General features: G+C 53.4%; 1 protein-coding gene across 9 annotated transcripts in view; it reads left to right on the top strand.

Annotated features, from left to right (window-relative positions):
- Positions 1 to 22,531, top strand: part of TRAPPC9 (trafficking protein particle complex subunit 9) — a 615,203-nt gene that overhangs the window by 417,226 nt on the left and 175,446 nt on the right. For all 9 annotated transcript variants that reach the window (XM_057497647.1, XM_057497644.1, XM_057497645.1 and 6 more), the window contains one exon: positions 381 to 491. In XM_057497647.1, the coding sequence (XP_057353630.1) occupies positions 381 to 491 (111 nt within the window). The remainder of the gene's footprint in view (positions 1 to 380; positions 492 to 22,531) is intronic.

The raw sequence follows: 22,531 nt of genomic DNA, 5'->3' as shown, positions 1-22,531 counted from the left end.
CATTTGTTGAATGACCCTGTGTGCCAAGGGCTTCCCCCTGGTGGTCTCACTCGTGGGTCAGGTGTCCCAGTCTTCACATAGATGGGGCTTGGAGAGCTCAAATTCCCTCCCACGGCCACTTGGTTAGTAAAGGGCCCATCTGAATGGTCAGCATGTGTCTGCAGGACCGAGGAGGATCTGATTTCCAATCCACTTTTGGAGTTCACAGTTGCTTCAGAATGACTCTCAGTAATGTCCAGGGCACAGGACACTTTGATAAATTACACTTCTGATGTCTTCAAGTAGTGGAAAACCTTTGGGGAAGAGAAAAAGGCAGTCACTGTCCTCTTTGGCTGCCCGAAGATTCCAGACTTGAACTTGCCTCTGTCTTTGCCATGCAGCTCCCGGCAGTGCCACCTGCTCCTGGATGTCTGCAACTCTGCGGAGCATGAGCTGACCGTCAGTGCCCGGAGCGAAGATGAGCTCATCCTGCGCGCCGGCGAGTGCCAGCGGTAAGTGTGCCCACACGCGTCCTCTCCCTGCTCTCATCATCTGCATGAGAGCTGCTGAAATAATCCACCCTCAGTCCACCTTCTGAGACCCCAGAGGATGGGCAGTTTTGTCTCCCTTTCTGAGGACACTGAAATATTTGGCAGGGCCTTTTCACTGTTAAATTCCTAAGGAAGTTGTATTGGGAATAGTTGGTATTGATTTGGGGGCTGTATATCAATATCAATAGGAAGTTGCTTAGAGGAATTAGTGCCACAAAAAGACAGGCTAAGCACAGACCTTTGGAGTGGGTGCAGCATCACCCATGCCCAGTCTCTGGAGGTGGCCCCACCACACCCTGGCACAAGGTCAGCCATAGGACTCCCCCTGGCTCAGTAGGAACTGAATCTGGAGCAGGAGCTGACCCGGAGTAAAGCCAGGGCCACTAGGGCATGTCCTGAGGCAGACAGACATCAGTGACTTTGGAAGAAGCTCTTACGCTGCCATGGGACCCCTTCCCCAGGCCCTGGCCCACACCCTGCTGGGCCTCACTCCCAGCCAGAAGTTGTGCCTCCAAGCCCAGCTTGGATGTCAGGGGCATACCCTTATGGATGGAATTATAGGTGGAATACACTTCTTATTTTTAATTGCAAAAAACTACACTTACAAAAAATGCTTTAGAAAGAAGCATACTATGTCCCAGCTTTAAACATTTTGCTTATATTTGCTGTAGATCTCAGTCCTACTCTGTCTTTCTCTACCTGTCTCTTTCTCTCTCCCTTTTATTTTGTTGGAACAAAATGTCAGAAATAGCTGATATTAAAGTAATTAGCTAGCAGGAGAAATATAACTTCAAATCACCACTACCCATGAATCAGAATGATTAACATAAAAAACTGACAACGCCAAATGTTGGTGAGGCTATGAAGGAACTGGAACTCTCATTCCCTGATGAGAATATAAAATAGTGCAACCACTTTTAAAGGTTTGGTACTTTCTTAGAAAACTGAACATATACTTACTCTTCCCCCAGCAATTCCAACTTAAAAAAAATTTGAACATTTGCTCACAAAAAGACCTATACATGAAAGTTCCAGTCAAAAGAGCCCAGATGTCCATTGCAGGAGAATGGATAAATAAATGTTGACATTTCCCTACAAATGGACTCATACTTAGCAACAAAAACTAACATATTCCTAGCACATCAACAAGCATGAGTCTCAGGAACATCATGCTGAGTGAAGGGAGCCTTACCCAGAATTGTACGTACCATGTGATCCATCTGTCTAAAACCCCAGAACAAGCAAAACAAGTCCAATGGGAAAAGCAGGACTTTGGTTGCCCATAGAGAGGCTGGAGTGGGGTTTAACCAGAGAGGAGGAACCTAGTGAGGGGTTTTCTAGGCAGTGTTCATGCTGTGTAGCTAAATGTTCGGTGTGAGTCACATAGGGGTTTGTGCTTGGTAACTAGGCACTTAAGATTTGTGCATTTCACTGCAAGTCAATCTGGCACGAAAAAAAGCACTGAACAAAGGCTGAACCCCAAAGATGTGCCCGCTGAGGGATTTGGGGGGCTACACGGTATCTGTAGGAGTCTTTGGGTTGCCTAAAAAGTATGACATTATCAGATGGGGAGAGGGCTGGAAAGATGGATAGCCTAGGTGATAAAGCAAATACAGTAAAACGTTAATGGTGGAATCCACTAGTGGGCATGTAGGGTGTTCACTGGAGAATTCTTTAAATGTGGTATTTGACATTTTTCATAACAAAATGTTGAAAAGATAAGCAAATGAAAAGATACCTAAGCCCTATTCTCTCCCTACCCACTGTCCTTCCATCCTCAGGGGAAACCTCTGGCTTTGAGGCGATGAGGTCATTCATACCATGTGTCGCTACTCTTATTATATTTACTTATATCCACAACCCAGTGTTATTTTCAGAGCCTTTTTAAAAAAGACATATGTGGCTATATGTAATGTCTTCTTATAACTTTAAATCAGCATTCTGCTTTGGAGAGAAATATGAATCTGGTTCTCTCCTTCTGACTGTCACTTATATTTTGTTGCATGCATATGCTGCTTTATCCATTCCCATGCTAATCATCTATGAGGCTGCTTCCTGGCCATTGCTATTTAGTGGGATTATTGTTAGTGATGTAGATAAATGCAGAGTCAGGCTGTTAGCCTGTGATTGTAGGACCATTTGGGGCTGATAGTTGGAAACTGGAGGTCTGTTGACTTGGGCACATCTATGGCCTTCCTTCAAGAGGAGTCAGAAAACCCTCCCTCCCGAGGTCTCGTCGTGCTGGTCTCCGCAGAGGGCCTGCTGCGTGGGTGTGGGTATGCATGCGGGGCTTGTGCATTGTCCTGCATGGGCTGCGGGGACTGCGGCCATTTGTGTCTGGCCCCTGGGTGTAAGGACAGGCTTTGTCCCCGGGCACCGGTGCCTTCCGGGGTCTGAACAGCTGGCAGTTGCCTGGGCCTAGCGCCGTCCTCCAGATTGTGAAGGAGCTGACTGCCGTCTGCCTTGTCTGTCTTATCCAGATGCTTTGATGTAGTCTTAGATCCCAGAGGACATAAATCTCATCATCTTATGCTACCAATATAAAACCTGTTTTTGCAAACTTATGAATTGTTAAGCTCGTTCTAAGCTTGAATCCTTCTTGCCCGTGGAAGGCCGAATGACATTAACAATCCCATTCGCAAATGATCGTGGTTTAGTCTTGGGCTTCAGGCTTCTTCGTTATTAAGCTTTTTGCTTTAATTCTCATTTCTCAATGCTCCTAACTCACTCATTCTTTATTCATTCATAAAATATTCATTCAGTAAATATTGATAGTTGGAGAACTTGCTGTGCGGTCTCTGCGTCAGGCTCCAGGAGTGCTGACATGAATAACTCAGGACCTTCTCAGCCAGGGAGAGCCAGCGCAGTGTGCTCAGTGGCCCCCACGCCCCTTCCGTCCAGTGAGGGCGTCTTGCTGTCCTGCGGGGGTGGTCAACCAGAGGTCATGAGGTCTGGGCCGCCGTCTCTGGCTGTCCCCACTAATGCTGTGCTGACTGCAGGGGGTCCCGTGTGGGGGTGCAGTCACTTGCCTCCCCTGTTGGCACCTCCCTGGCCTTCCCAGGATCACCGAAGCTGCCTCTAGGGCAGGTCTCACGGAACACCTCCAGTGGGAGAAGCTGAGGTGGTCATACCTTACCTGGCACCACCGCAAAGCACCTTGTAGACCCCGGCTGCGGGCACGGTCCCCTGTATGCAGGCTGCCTTCTCAGTGCCCTTCCCTACCCAGGATCTGAGCTCAGCACCTCTCCGCCTGCCCCACGAGCAGCCATCCCCACCGCATCTCAGGTCTCCAGGTGCAAGGGGAGACATCCCTGCTGAGGGGTGGCCACCCTGCCAAAGGCAGATCCCCAGGGCCCAGCCTAACCTCTCTGGCAGCAGGCATGGCAGGCAGTGTTCTTCCTGCTGCCGAGGAAGAGGGCAGATGGGCACTGCCTCCTCCTGGAGATGGTGCCGCCCAGCCTTACACGGAAGCCATAATCCTGGGGTCAGTGTAGTTCCAAGGCTGCCCTTCCAAGAGCCCGGCCCTCCCAGGTCGGGGGGCATTTGATTTCCATTTAAGGGGGGCCTGCAGTCCAGGAGCAGGACCAACACCAGTGCATGTGCGCAGTGCCTGCCTCTGCTCCTGCCCTGGACAAGGGGGCGATCCCACGTTACCCGGGACGAGAGGAGCCATCCTCAGGAGTGCAGTGGAGGAGCAGCGTGCTGGGAGTCGCAGTCAGGATCCCGTGCGTTTGGAAGAGTTAAGACTTCCAGTCCTCACGATACTTGCGTGCAGGAGATTTGTCCCCAGTTTGTAGATGAGCAAACTGAGCACATTGATCCAAGTCACTTAGTGGGACCCTCGTCTGTGCCGCAGCTGGGCTTGGGGTGGTGGTTTAAGCCGGACTGAGGGGTGGGGGGGACGGTCTTAAACATGAGTTCTGTTCCTTCCCCTTTCTCTGCTCCATGTAGCCTTAGGTGAGTTGTGACGAGTGCTGTGAAGTCCACTGTCAAGTGTGGAGGCTGACATAAGAAAGCAGGGGGTGTGGAGAACAAAGCGGGTCTCTGGTGTTCATTAATTCATTCAACAAATGTTTCCTGAGGGTCAGGCAGGTGCCAGGCCTGCCAGGAGGTAGGCCAGTGAGTGAAGCCGGTTCTGCCTGCGTCCTCACAGCACTTAGGCTATGGAGCAGAAGAAAGGTGTCATGCACTGTGAGGGCAGCTGAAACTATGCAGGAAGAAAGCCAACCCAGATGGGGCGAGGGGCAGCCGGGAGGGCTTCCTGAAGGAAGTGATGCTGCTGTGGCGCAGGGCGGATGAGGAGGAGTCAGGGCTGGAGTGCTGGGGGCAGGGGCCCCGGCGGAGGCACAGCGGGCTCCAGAAAGGGGCATGTGTGGAGCATGGCTTGAGAGTTCTTCAGACTGAAGGTTCATGCTCTTGAATTAGAAATACTACTCTTGTCTCCGTATTTCTTAGAGATATGTTTTTAATCTTACAACTGAAATACAACATTTCAGCAAATGGATGGAGCAAGTACCTTTCTACCTTCCTAATCTCTTCTTTAAAAGGCCCTTTGGAAATTAGTGACTCACTAGCAGTTTCTGTTACATGGCTGATGCTTCAGTTCTGTAGTTAAGGACCTTTAGTTCACTTCACTCTTGCCAAATATGATTTGCAAGGCTTCGTCTGTAGTGATTGCGTTTCCTGGGGGCTCCATGCTCTTGTTCCGGCGAGACGTCCAGAACGCTGCTCCGTGGCAGCCAAAGGCCTGTGGCGCGCCTCCTTCTCCTCCAGGGGCAGGGGCGCGGTGCTGCTCTCTTGTGTGGGCACAGTGCCTGTTTGCCAGTGAGTAAGGATGTCCAGGCTGGCCAGGGGTCGTGCAGTTAGTTGAAGTGGGCACCCAGGGCTGCCTGCTTACCACCTTCTCTTTCCATGGGAGAGAAGTTCTTTAGTCTGAGTTCCCTGGAATCGGATATTCCTCATCCAGTTTCAAAAGATGACCAGAAGCAGTAGAACGCTTCCCAAGTAAAATGGCATGAACTTTCTTAAGAAAACAGGATGTCAGCAGCAGATTTAGTGGATAATTAAGATAGGATAATTATTGTGTTTTTTGCTTAATTATCAAACCATTAAAATTAAATTTCATGACAGCCCTCACTTCTGCATGCACCTCTGTCAATCTGTGGTAATAGATGCTATCTCACCCTGTGCTTTGAGCTGCCCCCCAGGACCCCCTCCTTGGCCGCCTGCACAGCGGTTCTGCTGTCCGAGTGTCCAGACGTCACCTCTGGGTAGCTCTGTTGCTGGCTGGCTGTGGACACAGCAGCCCTGCCGGGTGGCAGCATACCATCCTGGCACTAGAACAGCTGTGCCAGAGGGACAGGGACGGGCCCAGAGCAGAGCCTGTGCTCCGAAACTTGCTGGGGAAGCTGCCCAGCAGCGGGGAGGCCAGGCTGTGGCTCTGGCCAGACCCTCATATTTAGGGGGATCCTGGATTGAGCTCTGAGATGGAGTGAGAAGCCTGGGTTGTATTTCAGGGGTTCTCTTGAGCATTGGGGGCGGCCCCAGCCAGTGGCAAGGCGCTGCGGGCACCCTGCACTTGGCGTTTGCCGCAGCTCCTCTGGGGTGGTCTGAGACTTTTCACCTCCTCTGGGTTTTAGTTCCTTCCCTGGTCTTATGAGAGGCCCAAAGGTGCTCCCTGCAGGAGTGAAGGGGCCGAAGAGCGACGATCTAGCGCATGACGACTTGCCCTGTGCTGTCTTCCCAGCCCTTGTCTGCCCTCCGTCCCTGAGTGGGGCACCCTGTGCCCTGCACCTTGCAGCTGTAGGCCTGAGTCCTGGGCCTGGGTGGCCCCTCCTGCTGTTATCCAGAATTAGAGGACTTTGTGGATTTTCTTTGTAGCACCATCTTCAAACAGGAGGGGAAATGGGAGAGCCCTTCAGAAACGTAGCTTCTGGAATACATCCTCAGGTGTTCTTGTCCTTCCGGCTGACTGACGGGGACAGCGAGCTCGGGCTCAGCAAGCCCCATGCAGACTGACCAGGAGCCTGAGGCCTCCAGTCCCTGTGCAGACCTGTGCCCACCACTCTGCTCAGCCTCCCTTCTGATTAGCAGATTTTTAAGTTTCTCTAAAGAAACCCTGATGGCTCTTGAATCCATAGGAGCCCCTAATGATTAATAGGCAAGAAGAAATGTTAGCGTTCAGCCTGGAGAAGCAACCTGGTCACGGAGATTCAGGCTCACGGAAGATGCGGTGCTGACTCAGATGACAGGAGGCATTGTCTTCTTTCTGTGAGAAAAGAAAAAGGTGATGAACTGGGTGGGCTCCGCGCCCTGCATGGCCTCCTGCTCCTCTGGAACCTCCGCTGTGGACTGTTGGGCCTGAGGGCCTGGAGCCTCCGCCTTGTGCGGGAGGTGGCTCGTCCTCACATGCCCTGCCCGTGACTGCTGGCCACTCACTCCTGGGGCCGTCCTGGGCCAGCGCGGCCCCTGGTCGGCTCAGCCGGCTCTGCCAAGTTACTTGGCCTTATTGAGTTTCCAAGCACTTGTCTTTAAAATGGGTGATCCTGTCCTGTAGGTTGTTAAACACTCAAGTCACTCCGCGTTGCGTACCTGGCACCGTACGGCCCATCGCAGGGGCTCTGTAAACAGCAGGGAGCTAGTTTCCAATCCCCCCCTCATCCCGTTTAGAAAACAGCTCCCCGTCCTGGCTACCACCACTGGAGCACATCTCAGCCCGGGAGAGGGGCACACGTGGAAGCCTCCTCTGTCCTGTGTCGGGAGGTGACTCTACAGAGATTTGCTCACGTAATGAGCTATTATTTGGAGCCTCAGTCCCCTGGCTCCTCAGTGGTCTCTGAAGTAGAGACAGAGAACATTCGCATCTATCAGGAGTCAGAAACCATAGTTATTTCACAAGAGGGTTTAATACCAGGAATTGTTTCTGGGCACGAGGCTGGCAGCTGGGTAAGCGAGAGGCTGAGGGCAGCCTGCCAGTGTCTGGGGGTGGGGCCGGGGCCCCGGGGCTCATTACAGTTGGAGGCTGGGGACGGCAGGTGCAGAGCTGACACTCAGCCCTCTGGGGAAGGCGCTCCTGGGCCTCGGAGGTGAGGCGCCCACAGGAATCGCAGGCAGACGGGCAGACAGACAGACAAGCCTCAGGAAGCACGATGACCCCCTGCACTGCCCGCCGGCCTCCACGTTCACCTTTGCCGCCAGCTTCCCCGTTTCCTGTATTACTCTGAAGCAGATCTGAGGTGTCCTGTTATTTCGTCTGTAAACATTTTAGTATTTGATGCTAGAACTCTTTGAAACACGACCACAATGCTGTGTCGTGCTTTAAGGCTGATAGTTCCTCCCGATGAACAAATGTCAGTCAGGTTGAGATTTCCAGTCATTGTAGGTCGTATGTTTAGAATATTTCTTTGAATCAAACTCAAGATGTTGGTCGGTCTTGAGTCCATCTCAGTCTGCAGGCCCCCCTCTGTGTCGCCTCTCACTGACCGAACAGGCCCCGCCGCTGGGGGTCGCCATCTGCACGCCTGCCGTGCTGGTCACCTTGCTCCTCTGACTCCTTTCTTTTTCTTTCTTCCTCATTAAATTAGTGGTGGAACCTAGAGGCTTGTTTTCTTTTTTTGCAAAGAATCCCCTCAGAAGGGGCTGAGTGTCCACTGGTCGTCTTTGTGATGGAGTCGTTATCAGTTGATGTTTTTCTCTTATTAACCTAACCATATGCCCTAAATGCTCACATGGAATCTTACACCAAATTCATGCATTTTTATCCCTGAAGGGTCATAAACATTAAGAAATCCCTAATTCTCCTTCATAAGCTCAAAACAAAACACGAAAGCGTTTTCTGTCTGAGTCTCGGGAACTGACCAGGTGAAGAGGGGGCGCTGCGTCCCGTGCGCTCAGCGCTGATCACCCTGTCCGCTGGGTAGTTGGCTTGTTGCTCTCAGCGGCTGCCCCACAAGGGAAGTCGGCGTGGCCGCCCCGCCAGGGCTCTCAGAGGCCCACTAGGATCTGGGAACCTCACAACACCCTCTGGCGGCTGATGTGGCCGGGGCTGAATTGCTCAGGGTCTGACAGGCCCAGGTTGTGGTCCCTGAGGCGTGGAGCTTGGGGAAGGTCTCCACTGGAACCTTTTTTTCTGGGGCTACTGGGCAGTAGCAGTAAGTTGAGTTCAGGATGTCTGGGAATTTCTGGCACAAATTTAGCCCGAGCAGCATTTGTGTGTTTTTGTCACACTTTATGCTGCTCCCTTTAATCATAACTTGTAAATGTTTTGTTTTTCTATATCTAGGGTTATTGTCCTCTTCTGATGGGCGAGTCAGTGTCGCTTAGGACAGGAGTGTCTCGGGGAATGGTGGCTGCCGTGGGCTGGGTGTGGCTGGGGTTGGAGGGGCAGTGCAGGGAAGTGGGGTGAACGAGGCCAGGCTGCAGCTTGGAGCAGCCAGGTAGAAGGAAAGGGGGCCTGTCTGGTGTTTTCAGTGAGGGATTTGCGGAAGGTTTTTGAAGAAGAGGGCTCTGCCTTGGTCTCTGTCCTTGGGGTCCGGGGTAAATGACACTTGACTGCTTGCTTGGAGCCCTCCACAGCAGCCACGGTTCTCAGAGTGTGGGCCCAGCAGTAATACTGTCACTTGGGAACTCGCTAGAAATGCAAATTCTTGGTACCCATGCCAGCAATTTGGAGCTTAACAAGCCCTCCAAGTGTTTCAGATGCTCAAGGAAGGTTGAGACCCAGTGTGTTAGAGACACGCGAAGGAGGGCGGTCTGGGCTGAGCCAACAGCCGGCCGGTGTTGTGGAGCTCGTCCCCAAAGCCATGTCCGTGGCTGCAGCCTCTTTCAGGGGCAGCTTGGTGGGAAGTCTTGTCTTGGGCGGCACTTGCTTTTGTCTGCTTCTAGTGAAGGTGCCAGACTTTGGACATAGGCCCACTCACAATTGCCCCTTTTGCTTCCTGGCAATACTTCCCGACTTGGGTGGTTAGCTGCATGGCCTGCTTTTTGGGGACCAGGATGGGTGTTGGGTCTCCCAAGGTTTGCACACTCAGGGCTGTGGTGTTGTGGGAGCCGTTTGAACTGAGTAACTGCTGATCTGGGCCTGTTGATGGGCAGGGGGGCAGGGGCCTGTGCGCAGCTTGCAGGGGAGTCAGTACAGTGTGCACGGGGTGTGTTCCACTTTCCTTTTCTGTGCTGACACATGGGCGTGTCAGGGCCCTGGCTCCATGTCATACGAGGAAGCCTGAACTCAAACCAGCCGGTGTTGAATGACTCACTTTACCTCTCCGTGCCTGCAGAATGGGGCCAGCATACCTATTCCTTGGTGCCGCTGTGAGGTTTCAGTGCAGGATGCAGGCCTGCACGTGGTGGGCGTTCTGTGGGTGGCAATGTCCCCCTGCCGTTTGTGCACTGCCGGACAGCTGGCTGCTGGGTTTCCCGTTGTTGGATGGTTCTGGGAGAGCCTGGGTGGTCGAGTGGCAGAGACGCTGTGTCAGAGACGCCTGCCCTTCCTGGGGGGCCGTGCGTCTGAGCCCTAGAGTGTCTTGAGCCTAAGGTAGGATTCCCATGTCATATGCTGTGTGGCCTATAACTTGTCTCCCCTGGAGCCCTGCAGTTGTCCAGCCCCCTCTCCTTACTGCCTCCCAGGCTCAGTCAGCACAGGGCCCACCTCCGGGCTCTCCAGCGCCTGAGAAAGCGCCTGCTCCCGCGGGCCAGCAGTGATGGCAGTGCACCTCTCTGCTCCGGGCAGGCACTTGCCGTGAGGGGAGGCAGCCCTTTCGTCTAATGCTGCGGCTGTTGGAGTCCTTTCTCCTCCTCTCTTACCCCAGGGTAGGCGGTGTGCAGCCGCACAAACAGCCTGTCTTCCGAGCCAGTGACTTCTAGCCAGTTAGAAGAGGCGGAGCCGCCCCTTGGCCTCCCTGCTGCAGGTGAGGCCTCTGCAGAGGCTGGGCCTGAGTTTCAGCAGCGCAGAATTTGAACTTGGATGTGACCTCTGCCCCGTCTATAAGCATTTAAATTTCTTTGCATATCCATGTTGTTTTGGAGCAGTTCTTTGGGGTCTGAGGTTTCTCTTCTGTTATGCAGGGATCCAGCCTCAGACGCTGAGGTGTAGACAGAAATCGCCATGCCTGTGCTTCAGGGACGGCGCAGCTGTGGGTTGAGTCGGGGTTAGGGCCGTGGCATTTGATGGCTTGTGTGAGTTGCACCTGGCCTGAGGGGCCTGAAGTTCTGCCAATATTCTGCTTGCGCCTCTGTCAGGCCCCGTGTTAACTTAGAGGAAGGAGGCCTACCCAGGGGTGCAGAGCTTCGCAGCGTGTCCCCGCAGCCGGGCACATTTTCTAACATCCCGAAAGGCATCCTGTGTGCTTCCTGCAGCCTTGGGTGCCTCCTCCTGAAATGTGGTTATTTTCATCATCTTAATTTTACATATCTATTCCTATTCCTATGAAAAGAAAAGTATAACGTTTTGTTCCATACAGAATCACCTGCTTGGCTCCTTAAGTTATGGGCTCACTCTTTGGGGTTTTGCCATGGATGTTTTTGTAAGATAGTAGAGACAGTGTCCCGCTAATGGCTGTCATTGCCATCTGTCCCAGGTTTCTAGTGCCAGCCTCTGTGCCTGGGGTTGGTGGTGATTGGATATGCTGGCAGTAGGTGCATTCTCTTACACTGGAATATGTCACTGGCACCTGTTTCATTCATTCACCCTTCAGATATTCAGTACTTACAAAACACATATCGTCATGCTTGGTCTGGGCGAAACAGCTGAGAATGAGGCATTGTTTGTGCACAGAGCCGTGGCTCAGGGGCAGACTACCTCCCCACCGCCCGCCCTGCCTTGGTGGTGGTTTGGTGCAGAGACCGTGAGGTTAGGCGCTGGCCCAGGGTCCTTGGGCTGGGGGTGGTTGGGGACAGCTTCTCCATGGAAGTGGTCTTTAAGGGAGACTTGAGGGCCAAGAAGGAGCTGGACAGACGAGGAGAAATTGTGGGGGGAAGCAGTGCTTAGGCAGAGGGAACAGCTGTGCCAGGCCAGGAGGTGGGGGGCATACTGGGTTCTGGGGCTGGAGATGGTACAGAGTTGGAGTGGAGAATCCAAGATGAGGCTGGAGGGGCACAGGGCCTATAAGCCACGGTCAGAGCAGCGTCTTGTCTTGATGAGAAAGGGTGCTTGTGAGAGGGCTCTGGGCAGGGCACGGTCAGATCGGCCTTTTAGGAAGTGTCTGGAAGGGGGCGGAAGTTGGTGAGAGGCAGGGTGCTGGTCTAAGGAAGGTCTGTAAACTCCCCAGCCCACAGCAGGGGCCTCTGTTAGGTCACGTGAGAAAGTAGAAGTGACATGGAGTCTGACCTGCAGGGCGTCTGAGAGTGTGGCCCGTCTTACTCTCTGTTCTTGTGTGAGTGAGACCTTGCAGAGGGGGAACGATGGATGGACACAGGGGAGAGAGCCCTGCCTCGCCCCGCTTCCGGTGCCGAGGGGGGCCTTTCTTTGGAGCTCCGGAAGGAGCTCAGGCTGCTGGGACCCAGTTCTCCCAGCCCCCATCTGGCTTGCTAACCGCTAACGCCCAGAGAGGCCTCCGGTGCAGGGGCCTGTTTCCAGGGCTTGTGAGGGACCAGGGGACACACGATCAGATGACTGAAGGCTGCGGGGCAGAGGCTGCAGCTTTCTTGTAAAAGTGAAGAGCATGTTCACGTGCGTGAGCACCTCCCCACCCCACCACCCCCTCGGCTGAAGACCAGCTTTTTATTAGGGAAAGGATTCCTGTGTTTTTCTTAAACTCTTGCTGTGATACACTCTGTGGATTTGGACGAGTGTGTGACCAGCATCCGTACAGAGTCCTCTGGGCCCCGCCTCTCCACCCTTCATGCCCCACCCCTGGCACCACTGATCTTCTTAACGTCCCCCCAGTTTGCCTTCTCCAGAACGTCCTGGAGTTGGAATCACATAGTGTGTGGATTGACTTCTTTCACTTAGTATTTGCACGTAAGTTTCCTTCACGGCTTGAGAGCTCATTTCTTTTTCATGCTGAATTGCATTCCACTGTCTGGATGGACCATAGCTTTATCTGTCTGTCACCTACTGAAGGACGTCTTGGTTGCCTCCACATTTTGGCAGTCATGAATAAAGCTGCCCAAGCATCCATATGCAGGTTTCTGTGTGGACATGACTTCTTAGCTCCTTTGGGTAAATGCCAAGGAACATGTTTGCTGGATGCACATGGGAAAGAGTGTGTTCAGTTTTGTAATAATCGTTTTTAAAAGCCAAAAATAATGCATGGTTTCTTGTCTCTTTCATCAAACTATTTCTAGTTTTTGTTCTGTAACAGAAGGAAAGGAAAGAGAAAAAGTTGGAGCAATCAATATAACAGAGCGTTGGTAGCAGCCAGCTTGAGGCCATGTATGGCACTGCTGTTCGTTCTTTCTGGAGTGTATGCCCAGGCCAGTCCACCTAACCGTCATCCTTTAAGACCCACGTCCTCCTGTAGGGCCCCTTTGGGCTTCCCCGCCCCGCGGCACTTTGCCCACAGGGCCTCTGCGTGCCGCCCTGTAGTAGCCTTCCTTGCTGACCTCTGTCACTGCGCTGGGAACCACTGCCCAGCCCAGTCCCTGGCCCAGTAAGAACGAAACTGAACCACCTTCTGTGTCATTGTGTTTAGGCTGAGGTACTCTGTGGTAACAGAAGACCTAGATTCTTCATCACCGAGTACAGCGGAGAGATTTGTTTCTCATTCGTGTCCGAGACATGCCAGTTTTGTGGCTGACAGGGAAGAGAAGGGGACAGGCCACATTATAACTCAAGAGCGTTCTGCTTGGATACGGCCCGTGCCTGCACATTCTGTAGTCAGGCAGGTCGCAGGTCCTGGTGGCAGGGGCAGCACTGTAACCCACCACCCTTCCATTGTCTTTAAGGGACATGCCACCCTTCTCTCAGTTTATTGTCTCATCTATAATTGTTTGCCCTCCTGAAAGGATGCTTGCTTTTTTTCCTACGTGAACACACCATATTACAGTGAACTATATCCTGTCACTCTTTCCTATGTCCACTCAGAAGGCGTTGCTGGAGTGCCCACTGTGTGCTAAGCGGCATGGCCCATGCAGTGCTGAGAAGCATACCCGGGAGCACGCATGTAACCTGGTGTGATGCACACGTGTGCTCAGCATGGCAATGAGCCCCTTGTTGTTTTAATCAGGTTTATTGAGCACCTGTCAGATTCACGCTACCTTGGCTAGCGCAGAAGAAGGCCCCGTCTGTGCTCAGGTTTTGTCACAGTGGCATCAGAAAGGGCCTGACATGTATTGACACCGAGCAAGTGCCAGGCATCATGCCTCCTGCTTTTTTATGCACTTGCTTCTTGGCACCCTAAAGAGCAGGCAGTCTCACACCTGCGTGGAAGGGAAGAAACGGAGACCATGGCTGTCCTGGCCTGTGGGGACTAGAGTCCTCACCTTCCAGGAGGCCCAGTAGGACTGGGACACTGGACATGTCCTGTCTCCTGCTCAGGGGTCACATGACGTGACCTCTCTCCTCTAGGACGAAAGGCGGTCAAGGCCGGAACATGGCCTCTCCCGCCCTTGGACCCGCTCTGCAGCACAGAGCCTGCCGGGGAGGAAGTGCTCCCTGGGGCTGTTGGGACTCTGCTCTCTTCAAGGCTTCACATTAGCATCCCTCCTAAAAGGTGTTCTTTTTCAAGGTTAGTACGTACCAAGGACCTTTTTCTCTTGCGCAGCATCCCTCAGCGAGAATGCGGGCTGTCGTGCTGGCAGGCTTTGTGGTGGGTACCGTGAGGCCTGTCGAGATGCCAGCCTGCTTGCTTCCTTCGTCGCTGCTTACGGGTGACTAGGTGAAGGGAGACTCTTTTATTTCCAGTTAATCCTCCCTTGTGAGCCTGTCCTGCATTCAGCACACAGCAGCCTCCCTACTTAGCATGTAGCTTCCTCTCTCTCCTCTGGGATTCTCTCTATTTTAAAAAAGTGATTGCATTATTTGTGTTTGCTCCCTGTGTTTGGGGATGATTCTAGAACAAGGGAGCAGAGGTCATGGCTGCTGAATGCTAACGGGCGCCTCAGCAGGAAAGCTGGGAGCTTCGGGGGCCCGGGTGCCGCAGCTCCTGTGCTTTGGGAACCTTTGCTCTTGATAAATATTTTGGACTTTAAAAAATTCATGGAGGCATTGTTTTCTGCTGAGCAGGACCTCGGGGTTGTCTTGTCAGCCCACCTTCTGCAGCTCCACGCCGATGAGAGTGTGTTCTGTCCACCCAGGTGGGTGTGTCGGGGCCCAGCGTGGGCACCGGCGGCGGGCCCTGAGCTGCTTCACCCCGGTATTTAGGCATTTAGGCCCAGCGAAAGGCAGTTTTTCTGGGGTTATCCTGTGGAGACAACCTGTGACCTCGGAGAACAGAACAGGGCTCAGTACCGCAAGCTACAGGGAGTGCATTTCAGAACACATAAGAATATTCTGAATATTTGTTTTCTATGAACAGTCCTTTCTAAACGCCTGGGTGTGGGAGGCACTGTGTTAGTTGTCTGGCTTCCGCAGATGAATGAGCCATGTGCTTTGTGCTGTGGTTACAAGTGGTGTCAGAGGGAGGTGGGCAGTGCCCCGCAAGGGGGTGCTCACTCGAGCGGACCGAGATGGACAGGCTGGCGGTTACTGCCAGGGGCAGGCTCAGAGCAGGAACGGCCCGGATCCATGGACGGTGAGGGTTCCGTCTGCTCAGCATCAAGGAAGCCAGAGCTGCCCCGGGTGGTGCTGTGGCTGGCATTTCCCCGCTGCCCTCACGGACCGATCTGCTCAAGCACATGTATTAATAATACTGGGGGCAAAGTTCCTCGGAGGAAATGTTTGATATTTTAGGGAAACAAAAAATCTAGCCTCTGTCAAACATTGTATAACTCCAAGCACTCAGCAAATTTTGGGAAAAGCAATCTTGCCATGTTTGATTTTCCCCTTTAATCCCTTATTGTTTTCTTAACTCTTCTTAGTATCATTTGGAGACACGATTCGTCAGAATCCTTATAGTGATTGTTCTGAAACATCTCTCTCAACTCCATTAGACTCTGGAATCTCTAAGTTGGAAGGGTCTTTGAGACTCCTGCTGCCCAGACCCACACTGCAGATGAGGGTCCTGCGGCCCCGAGAAAGCAGACAGGCCTGTCAAGCTCCCAGAGACGCTTAGTGTTCGGACTCACGGGTCCCAGCTGTGGGTCTCCCCGCGGCTGCGGGTTCTCAGCGGGAGGCCGAGCGGGGCTCTCGAGGGGCAGGAGCATCAGCAGGGGATCCTTGGCAGCTGGCTCTGGGTGCTGCACTCTCTCTCTCCGTGGGGAACAGACTCTCCCTCTGTCCGTCCAGAGAATTCTCCCAACCCACTCCAGGCATCTTCCCTGAGCTTCCAAGACATTCCCTTTCATCTCTGTGGGCACGGCTCCTGGTGCCCGCGACTGTTGTCAGGGCTCTACCCTGCCATCGCCCTCTGTCTGCACATGTCTCTACCCGAACGATGGGCGCGTCAGGGGCAGGGTTTGGTTTTGTAGTAAGTGGTTAAGTGGGGTGGGCAGGATAATGCCCCCCAAACAGGTCTACATCCTGGACCCCAGGGCCTGTTGATACGTTTTCTTACATGGCAAAAGGAACCTTGCCGGTGTGATTGAGTTACGGACCTGGAGATGGGGAGATTTTCCTGGTGTCTTGGTCCATTCGGGCTGCTATAACCGAGCACCTTGGGCAGGATACTGAGAAACAATAGGCATTGATTTTCATGGTTCTGGAGCCTGTCAGCCGCACCTCAGGGCCCTGCATGGGTGGGCTCATGGGAGGGCAGCCTTTTCATCGTTTGCTCACATGGTGGGAAGGGGGTGGGAGCTGGCTGGCTTCTTGTAAGGGCACCGATCCCGTCTGTGAGGGCCCCACACCCAGATGCCATCACACTGGGGTTTCAGTCTCGACATAGGAGTTTGGGAGACCCACACACAGTCCATTGCCCCCGAAGTGCCTAGGGGTCCAGTGTCCCAGGACCCTTCTAAGGGAAAGAAGGAGGTGGTGGGTCAGAGCCAGAGGAGGAGAGGCAAGGGTCCAAGCAGAGCTCAGGGGCCACAGGGCTGCAGACCAGGGGCCGCAGGTGGGTCCCCCAGAGCCGGAGGAGGCAGGAACACAGGTTCTCTGGAGCCTCAGAAGAAATGGGGCCCTGTTGACCCATTTTTAGATCTCTGACTTCCAGAATGTAAAATAGTGCTTTGTGTTGCTTTAAGCCACTGAGTTTGTGGTGACTGGTGACAACAGGGAGTAGAACAATGTGTGCAGTGTGGGAGAAGACCCCGGAAGGACGCGGGTTGGGGGCGCCTCCCCCTTGTCCACATCGGTCTGGCTCTCCCTTGGCTTCACTGTCGGAGTCACCTGGGCTGGACAAGTGACCGCCACCCTCAGCTCGCTGCAGCTCTGACGGTGTTGACAGGAGGGGGAGGGGCTGTAGAAGCTCCTGCAAGTGTGGGTGGGGGTCTAGCACCGGAGCTCTTCTGTGTGACATGCAGTCCCTGGGGCCCTGGGGGACTTAAAGCTTCTGCGTCCTGAGGCCAAAAGCCTTAAGGTTCAGGCTTCAGATGCAGACCGTATTCCTGCTGCTGTCCGTGGTTCTGTATTTGGCCCAGATTCTCAAAGAGCTCCATTAAATCGTTAGTTTCATAAAGACAGCAGTGAACATGTGCAGACGCCCGAGCGCACACTGCAGGCACCTGCAGCTTTGGGTCCAGAGCGCAGTGATGGTGAGCACGGCCCACATTTGCACCTTCCCTCCAGCCGGACCCTGCCCCGGGCTCTTGGTGCACAGGACTGCCGTGAGCCTTCGTGGTAGCCTGTCATGTGGCTGCACGCAGCTCTGGCCCAGATATGCTGGTTTCCTGGGCCCCCATTGCAATAGCAAACATGGACTGTTCTCAGCCTGCACATTATATACCAGGAAGGTGTGAATGTGTATTTTGGGTAAAATACGTAGAAATAGAATAGGTTATAATGTGCCTCTTCTGCAGCCCCGTGGTTCTTGTGCTCTGCCTTGGAGGCCATCGCCCTGAATCGTAGCTGGCGATGTGGTGCCAGGCCCCGTGATAGGCAGCTAGAAGTAGTACATCTCACCTTTATGGGTAGGTCTCATTCCGGGTTTGTGGATGGCAGCTGAGGTTTAGAGAAGGTAGCTCCATTTTCACCTGCTCATTGTTTCCCTCATTCCTTGCAGCAGTATTTCTGGGGGCTCACAGCACCCACAGGATGCCATTTTGGGTGCTGTGCTTTAACTGTGAGCGGGATGGGCCTCTGCTCTCAGAGGGGCTGCTTGCTGATGGGTGAGGCCAGACGGTGAGCAGCGCTGTGCAGGAAGGGAGGGAGGGGTGCCCGGGAGTCCCGTGGGCTTGTGGAAGCCAGGAAGGCCCTGGGGGACCTTGAGCAGGCTGACGTCATCTGACTGATGTCATTAAGGAACCAGCTGGTAGGTCGAGGAACAGGGTTTCACACCAGGTCTTTGTGGCTCCAAGGCCTGGGCACGTCCCTGACACCTGAGGCTCCCAGGGGCTCCTGACCGCTCACACTGCTGGAGGTGGAGCCTCGTGAGGTGGGCTTGGAGGGCATCGGTCAGGGTCACTTTTCTTTTCCATTTTTTCCCTTGCTCCATGGCTCCCTGTGCATCTCAGGTCCTGTGCATCCACCCCCCTCCTTCCACTTTTGGATATTCTGACATGAAGTGTTGAGGTTTTCATGAAAACAGATGCACCTTCATGCTGTAGCCGCGCTGCAAAGCTATTTGATGATGTGTAACAAAGACCCTTGAAAGCCTTTGAACCGGAGAGTGATTCCCTTCCTGGGAAGCTCTCCTAGTGACAAAAATATCCCAACTACAGGCTGAGTGTTGAACACAAGGATGTTTACTTCTAAACCAAAGTGTCCGACAATGGGGCATGATTAGTAAATTATGGTACATTTGTATAATTGACTGTTATGCAGCCATCAGAATTGTGTTTTTATAGGATTTATATGCCATGCTCAGTTGTCACAGTGAGTCTAGTGATACCAACAGACACAGGCAGGAGAGAGGCAGTCCCCAAGTGGCAGTGAAGGAAATGCCCTCCTGTGCATGGACGGCCATGCCTGGAGCAGGAGGCCCAGTGGCCGTGCCCGCAGATGGCCCAACGACCTTGGTCTGTGAGACCAGGATGCCCGGGAGCTGCCTCTTGGACCCCCAGTGGGGAGGGAGCTCTGGTCAGCTTCTTACAGAGGCTCTTGGGCCTCCCTTGCCGCTGTGGATCCTTCTGGCCCCTGGTCGCAGTACCCGTACCCCAGCTCTGTCTGCCTGTCCACCGTGCAGTGGAAATCTGCGGGTACTTCCAGGAGGCTGGGGGAATCTGAAGCTCATTTCCCAGGATCAAGGCCAACACATGGCACCCACCTCAAGACCCAGACTTCAGGTGGGCCCAAAGTTTATTCAGCAAGGTGGATGAATGCCCACTGCTTCATGTCTGGAAAAGGCAGGATGTGGACTGGCATTTATAATATGATACACAACACATAAAAATCAGCTGATAAACGTGTTCATGTGGCTGGAAGGAAATGCAACGAACATAGTAAGAAAATTGTGAATTGTTTTACTTCTATGTTTTTCAGTTTTTTACAGTTTTTTAGTGACATGTAGTAGTTGAAATATATACAAGTTATATTTTTTAAAACTCTTACTTCATTGCATTTCCAGGTGCTTTCTGGCTTTCAAAATTCCGTCATGACCATTTATCCCGTTTTTATTGTTTTGTGCATGCATTGGCGTTTGCTCACTCTTTGTCCACCAGGAATCCTGTGAGTCTCTGGGGACATGGGGGCTTCATGTTGCTTTGCAGCAGATTTGAACTCAGTACCTGCCCATGTCGTTTCATCTCCCGTTGCCAATGCAGTCACCTTCCAGAGTTTGCTGCTGTGGTGCCAGGGCTGCTGAGCGGCTGGTATCCCCCAGCTGCAACAGTCTTTGGGGACCCAGACTGCCCATTCCTGGCCCTGAAATAAATCCAAGCTTGCTTAGAGAAGCAGCTTTGGGGCCAGTGCTCACTCTGGGGAGGCTGCAGTTCCAGGATTATTGCTGCCGAGCTGCTGGCATTTGCTCCCATCCGCAGCTGTGGAGACCCTGCCCGCTTGAGTTTGCCCAGCCGCCTCCAGCACCCGTAGCTAGTGGAAGAACAGTAGCCGGCCTCGCAGAGTGAGGGGGGAGTGTCATGCCGGTGACTCTGGTCAGCCCTTTGGTGGGCTGGGCCGCTCTTCTCAGCTGTCAGCGTGCAGCCCTGCGCCTGCCGGCGGCACTTGCCTCTGTGCGTGATGCCCGGGCAACACCGGCCTCTGGGCCCCTGGTTCTCCAGCTCCTCTGCTCTGCACTGGGTGCTTCTCTAGGCTCCCAGTCTGCTGGCCTCGCGGGATTCCCTCCCTCCTGTCTGCCCTCCCATTTCAGGATTGTCATGTAAATATTCCATGTGTTTCCTACTTTAGATATTTAAAGAACTCCTCCTCACTTACATGGTACAGGCTGACCTCCCTTGCATGGTTGATAAGCTCCCCATCTTCCTTCCCTCCTCCCCCCTATTCTTCAGACGTGGTAACACAAAAGAGCTAGTTGCTCCCGAAAACCCACAGTCTAGTGCAGAGGCGGACAGGTACCGGGCTGTCGGGACACCGGGGCTGAGGGCCCTCCCGCTTCGTCCCTGACATTGTCTTCCCAGCTTCATGTGCTGCCTGTTCATGCATAGCATGTGCTTTGCCCCCTCACACTTTGGATTCTGGCAAGGTGGCCTGGACATGCCGTGGCTCTCCCATGTGCCACTCCCTCTGCCTGCACCCATGCTCTCTGCTCGCCGGCACTCTGTGCTTCCATCTGATGGGGGATCTTTCTTCTGGGTGACCCTGCCTGACCATCCTGGACACGTGCACATTTCATTCTTCCTTAACTTGTGTGCATTTTAGTTTTTGTATTTAACCCTTTCTGTTCTATTCAGTTGTTTCTGTGTTTGTCACCTGTACCAGGCCCTAAACTTCTTGAAAGTAGGAGTTCAAAGCATTTTTATTTCTCATTTTTTTTTTGAGAGGGCATCTCTCATATTTATTGATCAAATGGTTGTTAACAACAATAAAATTCTGTATAGGGGACTCAATGCACAGTCATTAATCCACCCCAAGCCTACTTCTCAACAGTCTCCAATCTTCTGAAGCATAACGAACAAGTTCTTACATGGTGAACAACTTCTTACATAGTGAATAAGTTCTTACATGGTGAACAGTGCAAGGGCAGTCATCACAGAAACTTTCGGTTTTGATCATGCATCATGAACTATAAACAATCAGGTCAATTATGATTATTCGTTTGATTTTTATACTTGATTTATATGTGAATCCCACATTTCTCCCTTATTATTATTATTATTATTATTTTTAAATAAAATGCTGAAGTGGTAGGTAGATGCAAGATAAAGGTAGAAAACATAATTTAGTGCTGTAAGAGGGCAAATGTAGATGATCAGGTGTGTGCCTGTAGACTATGTGTTAATCCAAGCTAGACAAGGGCAATAAAACATCCACGTATGCAGAAGATTTCTCTCAAAACAGGGGGGGTGAGGTTCTAAGCCTCACCTCTGTTGATCCCCAATTTCTCACCAGATGGCCCCCCTGCGACTGTGCCTGTCTTAGGTTGTTCCTCCCTTGAGGAATCTTACCCGTCTCTGGCTAACCAGTCATCTTCCGGGGCCATACAGGGTATTTCTCATTTTTTTATTGAAATATAATTGAAGTCTTTATTGAAATACTAAAAACCAGCTCCCAGCCCCACGTCGTGAGTACCTGGGAGAGGTCTGCGACCACGGCTGTGTTCACACACGTCATCTGCTTGCTCTGGGTGTCCGTGTGTTCCTGCTGCTCTGTCCCTTTGAGTGTCCCCTTGCGTGTAGTGTGGGGGGACGCAGACGTTCCCTCCTGGAACCTGGTGGTCCGCCGTCTGCCTAGCTTGCTGGTTTTTTTGCTCGTCTCCGACCTGTTTTGTTGTTTGCTTATTCTACAGAACTTGGTGTTGGGAAAAATTAGACCCAGAAGGCAAACGCCTAAGAAGTTAGAGGTTATCCTGTGCCTGTCCCACCCACCTCGAGTTGCCCCTGGGAGCGGAGCTCATTGTCACAGGGCGTGAGAGCTGTCACATGGTGGGACGGGCAGGAGTGATGGCGCCTTCTCTGCAGCTCTCCGAGGACAGGGAGACTTGGGCTCTGGAGCAGGACTGGCATATGCCAGTCAGAGGCAGGCAGGCCTTGGTTCAGTGTTTCCTGGGGCCACGGATCGTGGCAGTGAAGGGTCCGGCCTGGGGTGAGCTGCAGGTGCGGGTGGTGCGCTGTGCTGGCTGGCCGAGGGCCGTACCACCTGTGGTGTGTGTCACACCGACAGGACACACTGCAGGCAGGAGCAGGTCCCGGACAGGCCCAGAGGTAGAGGCTTCTGAGCACAGGACGGTGCAGGCTTCCCGGGGCAGATATGTCCCCACAGCGGCCTGTCACGCATTCCCCCGCGCTGCACAGGCCCTCCGCGTTCGGTGGCGTGAGCAGCATCTCGTTCCGGGACAGGACTTGGTCGCCGGCCTCCGCTGTGCGGCCAGTGTGGCGTAGGCCCCGGTGCAAGGTCGTGGCGGGCGGCGGGGCCGGGCAGAGGCGTGTCTGGATTCCAGCCTCCTCTGCGTTCCTCTGCCAGGGATCTCGGGGAAGATGCGTGCCCTGACGTCTCGGTTTCCACATCTCTCAGCGGCTTCTTGGGACCAGCGCCTGAGCCGGTGGGGATGAGGTGCCACCCTGCGCCAAGTCCAGGCAGGCTTTCCACACACCCTGCGCTCCTGCGTCGCGAGCAGCCCAGCTCCTGACGAAGCAGCGGCCTCCCCTGCCCACGGGCGCGTGTCTCTGGAGCCCTCCAGTCGGTGGGGGCAGAGGCGCATGGATCTCCCTCTTCACCCAGACGGGTTTTGCTGAGAACCGCGCTGCTGGGTGCT

The sequence above is a fragment of the Manis pentadactyla genome, chromosome 3, assembly GCF_030020395.1.
Source record: "Manis pentadactyla isolate mManPen7 chromosome 3, mManPen7.hap1, whole genome shotgun sequence".
In the NCBI taxonomy this organism is placed as follows: domain Eukaryota; kingdom Metazoa; phylum Chordata; class Mammalia; order Pholidota; family Manidae; genus Manis; species Manis pentadactyla.
The sequence above is the reverse complement of the archived record's forward strand: the minus strand, read 5'-3'. Positions and strand labels throughout refer to the sequence as shown.